Source organism: Ricinus communis, chromosome 2, assembly GCF_019578655.1.
Source record: "Ricinus communis isolate WT05 ecotype wild-type chromosome 2, ASM1957865v1, whole genome shotgun sequence".
NCBI lineage: Eukaryota > Viridiplantae > Streptophyta > Magnoliopsida > Malpighiales > Euphorbiaceae > Ricinus > Ricinus communis.
In genome coordinates this window covers 6383736-6389560 of record NC_063257.1, presented here as the reverse complement: position 1 = coordinate 6389560, position 5825 = coordinate 6383736, and the positions used below count along the sequence as shown (strand labels likewise).

General features: G+C 33.7%; 1 protein-coding gene across 1 annotated transcript; it reads left to right on the top strand.

Moving 5' to 3' along the window:
* The first annotated feature begins 373 nt into the window (after window positions 1-373).
* LOC8263010 (aminotransferase ALD1, chloroplastic) lies at window positions 374-4433 on the top strand. Its single transcript, XM_002513813.4, has 10 exons — window positions 374-578; window positions 692-720; window positions 1041-1111; window positions 1307-1423; window positions 2023-2085; window positions 2295-2399; window positions 2495-2545; window positions 3090-3410; window positions 3511-3717; window positions 3954-4433. The coding sequence occupies exons 1-10, from the start codon at window positions 496-498 to the stop codon at window positions 4245-4247; spliced, it is 1341 nt and encodes a 446-aa protein (XP_002513859.4). The 5' UTR covers window positions 374-495; the 3' UTR covers window positions 4248-4433.
* The last annotated feature ends 1392 nt before the right edge of the window (window positions 4434-5825 follow it).

Genomic DNA, 5825 nt, shown 5'->3' with positions numbered 1-5825 from the left:
AAGTTAGGACATTTTCTGGGTTGGTTCAATCGTCTGATATGATATGAGCATGCAAAGTGGCAGGTTCATGGAAAAGTCCTCCATGAGTTTTTCCAATTGGAAAATAATTTTCTTTTCTTACATTATTGCAAATAACGTGGAAATTTTGTTTCATACTATTAATTTCCAATTTCTAACGAATTTCTTCTTCTTCTTTTTTTAAAGTATAGCTAGAAATATAATTAAAATAATTAGATTGATTGCCCATGTTCGCTTACAGGAAGGAACCATCCAGGTAAATTCTTTTTATCCACAAACACTTTTCGGTTAGACCATATTCACACTCAACTACTAAACTCTTGTATGTGTGTGTATACATATATATATATATATAGCTTTCTTGTGCCAATGCTCGCCCACTTCATCAGCTTCTATTTGCTCTAAGGATCATACCAGTCACTGAGGATACTTTGGCAGATCATATTATATATTGAAGCCAAATCCTGAAAGAGAAACATGCATTACTATTCTCAAATGTCATCATATTCCATTTGCAGACCAAATGCAGTTCTACTGCACCCCCAGACAAATTGGACCAGGTTATTTATATAAATTTCATTTGTATGCATAACATTTTTCTAACTGTCTGTCGTGATTTTTTCTTCTTTTTCATGGTACTGAATTATTTGTTTCTGTTGATGCTGATCTGCAGTTCCAAGGGCAACGATGACAAAAGAATTGGTAAGTCAACCCTGAAATATATATATATATGTTAACTATAAAAGAAAAATTTCAAAAAGAAACTATTTCATTCTAATTAGTTGAGATTTTTAACACACCACTATACGTATATGTTCATTCGGGTGAAACGTATGTGTTGAGATATTAATATAATAATATACAAATGGCTACAAATCAAATTTTCCATAAACATGAAAATTTCAATTCATATTAAAACTTCAAATTATTAGAAATAGTTTGTATCTCTAACATAGGATTGATGGCCATGCAAGTTAATCTCTGGCTCAGTCTACATTAATTAATACAATTTGATATTACAGGTCGTCACTGCACACAAGTTCCAAGAAATGTGAATATGGAGAACCTTCGAAGTGGATATTTGTTTCCTGAGGCATGTTCCTTCCAGACTTTTCTTTCTTTTTTCTTCTTCTTCTTCTTCTTTTTTTTTTTTCAATATCTTCTGCTGACATTTTATTTTATTTTATTTTTGAGTGAACGATCCTAGCTATATATCCAGCCTTACTTATGAAATAAATTTTAGTTTATAAAACTAAATATTGTTTTTATTACCATTTTCCATGAGCAGATATCCATGGCGGAGTATGAACACATGCAAAAGAAGCCGCATGCAAGGTTGATAAGACTTGGTATCGGTGACACCACCGAGCCTATACCGGAGATCATAACATCTTCAATGGCTGAGGTAACCAACTTATTTACATGAGGAGGGTTCGTTCATTCATAATTTTGCCTTTCAAATAATTAGTGAGGTTATGCTCGAAAATGTTGTAACTTTCTTCGAAACATGCTTTCCAACCTTAGTTTTTAATTAAAAACAATATGGTGTCAAAAGAAAAAGGAAAAATATACTGCTGAGGTTGAAAGGGAAGCTGCAAAATAAATATGCATCTTTTGTATTAATCTTTATATATTTCACTAATTATTTATGTAATCTTGGTAAAATATTAAATAATACACTGAAAACAAACGTACAAAAACCAATTTCGTTGGTTAACTTTTTACTATCGCGTTTATAATTTTATCATTTATTTTTTTTAATTTATTGTTAACATCATTTTTGGCTATTTTTCTTTCTCATTAATTTTGGTTTATATACTGGCACAAGTAAAGTATTTTTAAAAATGGTTATGAAGTTAAATTTGTCCTTTTTAACAAGTCTATATCCTGCGCCCTTCCATGAGTAGCAGACTAGCTTTATGATAATTTAAAATATTGATTTATGTATTATTATTATTATTATTATTATTATATAGTAAAATCCCCGATTTGTCTGTTTTGCAGCGTGCATATGGTTTGTCAACCTTTCAAGGTTATAAAGGTTATGGAGCTGAGCAAGGCAACATGGTACAAAGCCGTACAGTTTGGTGCTGATTTATTTACTTCTGACTAATGTTTCAGGAACAAATTAATTAATTCCTCATTTTTTGAAACAATCACTGGAAAAATATAACCCGCATGAGTCCAGTTTCTGATTTATTATTACATTATATTCTCTTCTTAGAAGTACCTTTTTCATATTCCAATTTGAGACAACAGCTTTTCCTGTTATACAGGAATTAAGAATGGCTATTGCAGAGAGATTTTACAAAGATGTGGGTGTAAAAGGACAGGAGATTTTTGTATCAGATGGCGCACAGTCTGACATTTCTCGCCTTCAGGTAACTTCCGACCTTCTTATAATTAACCGCATACAGCCATGGTCTAGCACTAAAACTGTTACGGAACCCTGACTTAGTTACTTTCTTCCTTTCAGATGCTTCTTGGTTCCAATGTGAAAGTGGCTGTGCAGGACCCATCTTTTCCGGTAATGTCTGATGACAGTTAAAAGAAGACACAACTAAAATAGAGAAATTTTTTGCATAATTAAGCTTGACAGCATATATATTCACCATATATAAATATATTAATTAGCTTCGGCGCCATGGTACTAGATTGGTTTACAGGACCGAGAAATTAGGTATTTAAATCTTAATTCCGCTCACTTAACAAACATAAAAGGATGTTAAACTTTTTCTTCACCAAAATTTAAGACATCCAAGGTCATATATTGAGGGCCCTAATTTGCCAACATGAAAAATTATCTTGGTATTATATATATTTTTAGTATTATATAATTACATGCTTGGTCATGGGTTCAACACTTCGACCTTTATATAAGACTGAAAAAAAATAAATAAGCCCCAGTATTGCATTTTAAATGCTCGAAAGTAACCCTCAGAAATGGTAAGATATTGATTGAACGAAGAAAAGCTGAATACAGAATTACAAGTTGGCATCATAGTTATCTTTTGATATTTTTCTTCCAACTTTTTGTCATAAATTTAACAGGCTCTATATGCTTGAGACAGGGTTATATAGATTCAAGTGTAATTATTGGTCAAGCCGGCAAGATTGAACAGAAAACTGGAAAATATAGCAACCTTGTATACATGAACTGTGGATCTGAGAATGATTTTTTCCCTGATTTGTCAACTACACCAAGAACAGATATCATTTTCTTTTGCTCTCCAAACAATCCCACTGGAAATGCCGCATCGCGGCAGCAGTTAAAGAAGCTGGTTGATTTCGCGAAGACTAATGGGTCTATAATAATTTATGATTCTGCATATGCTGCTTATATAACAGACGGAAATCCAAGATCAATATTTGAAATTTCTGGAGCCAAAGAGGTCAGCTAATTAGTCCCTGCCATAAACTATATATGGCTATTTCATTTTGCTGCTAAGACTTTATACCGAAATCTGACTTGGCCTTTTCTTCATCCTTTAGGTGGCTATTGAAATTTCATCCTTCTCAAAATTTGCTGGGTTCACAGGCGTCAGGCTTGGGTGGACAGTGGTTCCTGAAGAGCTGTTATATTCTAATGGATTTCCTGTCATAAAAGATTTCAATCGCATTGTTTGTACTTGCTTCAATGGTGCTTCAAATATTGCTCAGGCTGGAGGGCTAGCCTGCCTTTCTGAAGATGGTTACAAGGTACTATTTCCATTGCCATCAAGTTATTTTTATTCTCACTTTTTCTTTTTTCTATTTTTTACTGGGCTCAGACCTTGAAATTGTATTCCCATTAGGTTGTAACCAAGGATTCCAAGTTATAGCCCATATTCCTGAATATGATTAATCCGACATCACTGAATGAAAGCTTATTAATCTAACTTCGATATCTTATTCTTGGCTAAATGTATCTTTTTCAATTCTTTGTTTCATTTCAGGCTGTGAACAATGTGGTTGACTACTACGAGGAGAATGCAAAAATACTTATTGAAGCATTTGCATCACTTGGACTGAAAGTTTATGGAGGAAAGAATGCCCCTTATATATGGGTACATTTTCCAGGATCGAGTTCTTGGGCTGTATTCAAAGAAATTCTAGAGAAAACGGATATAGTGACTGTTCCAGGCAGGGGATTTGGACCTGGTGGTGAAGGGTACATCAGAGTCGGTGCATTTGGACACAGAGAAACTATACTGGAAGCTTCAGTGAGGCTGAAAAAATTCTTTGCATGAGTTGCCTGTCTTAATTAGCATGAGCTAATGCTAATTAAGCATAATAAAATCTAATTGCACGGACAATGATTTCATGAAGGATCAATTACGATGAGTAATTTTATGTGTCACTAATGGGAGTTGACTCTAGTGATAGACCGAATTATGAATAAAGATTTTGGATTCGGAGTTCAATCCTTTTTGCAAGTAACAGTTGCAAGCAATTGCAAAGTCAAGAAATAGAATTAAAACCAAAAGTGGGAATTTCCTATTATTCTAATTAAGGAAGCTGGAATGATTATTTATGCTCCACCATTAGTTGATGCCTCTGTGTTGATAATCTTTAGATGAAAACCACTATCAATAAATGGAGTCCAAATAATGAAATAATACAATGGGTGACTCATTAGTCTTTTATCCGATCCCTATCAAATTATTACCTCTTTATCAATAGAAAATTCCAGGGTCTTGTAGACATCAACTCCCATTATTTAACAGAAATAATTGCTCAACTACGTGACTTGGGCACTACTCATAACTAAATATATCTTCACCATTTCCTACCCTTATGAGCCACCATCCATTTAGGGTCAACCAAATAACAATACCATCTATTTTACCTCAATTTCCTCATATTTATTCATTTTAATTTTTAAGATTTTCTTTCCGTTATTTTTTCGCTCGGACGGTTTTAGTACTAGTTGAGTTACTCGATCAATATATTTTATCAAATTTTAATAAAATAAAATCGATTAAAATTGAACTATCAATATAACTGATTTAAATAACTAATTATTGCTTCGATTCTTGGTGCGATTTTAAAAACAGTGTTGTCCACACAATGACGTCCGTATACCTTGTAATAAAGAAATAATCTTGCTTATGAAGCCAGCCTACACCTATAAAAATGACCCATTTCTGGTCCTCTCAATTCATAACACACACTACCCAATTGGTTCTAGTCCTTTTGTCTTCAGTAGCTTGAGGCCATGGCAACTGCTGGGTATGCTCTAGCTGAAGCTCATGTTCAGCGAACATTGCACAAAGAGAAAATGAAGAAATCCAAAGAAGAAAGAGCCAAGGTAGAGGGGTTCAATCTTGAAGTGAAACAATCAACTGGTTGTTTCCCATCAATGTTCAAGAAAGTCCATCCTGCAGCCCGATTGGCATCAGTAGAAGATCTGCAGGGTCAACATCCTGGAAACGAAATGGAGATCAGATTGGGCTAAAAGGAGCAAACACACAGAAACCTAAAGCATGGTAGACAGTAGTTTTCATTGAAGTGTATGGCTGTATGATATCTTTATATGAAATAGTTAATGGGAAAGATAAACAGAATATGTAGACCAATCTGCCCAACCTTATCTCGTCTTTCCATTATTATCCATTCCAGTTACTTATCTCAAGAAAATCATGCAATACATGCAAGCTAGAAGGTTTAAGGATTAATTAATCAAGTAAACCAAGAAACTTTGCTGTGGGAGAGGTTGGGGGAAGAATTTTAAACAAATAAAAAGCATGAATTCACGACTTTGCAAAGCCAATGACACTGTACAGGGGATAATAAATTTGATTATTATTAGTCCAAAAGATAACATA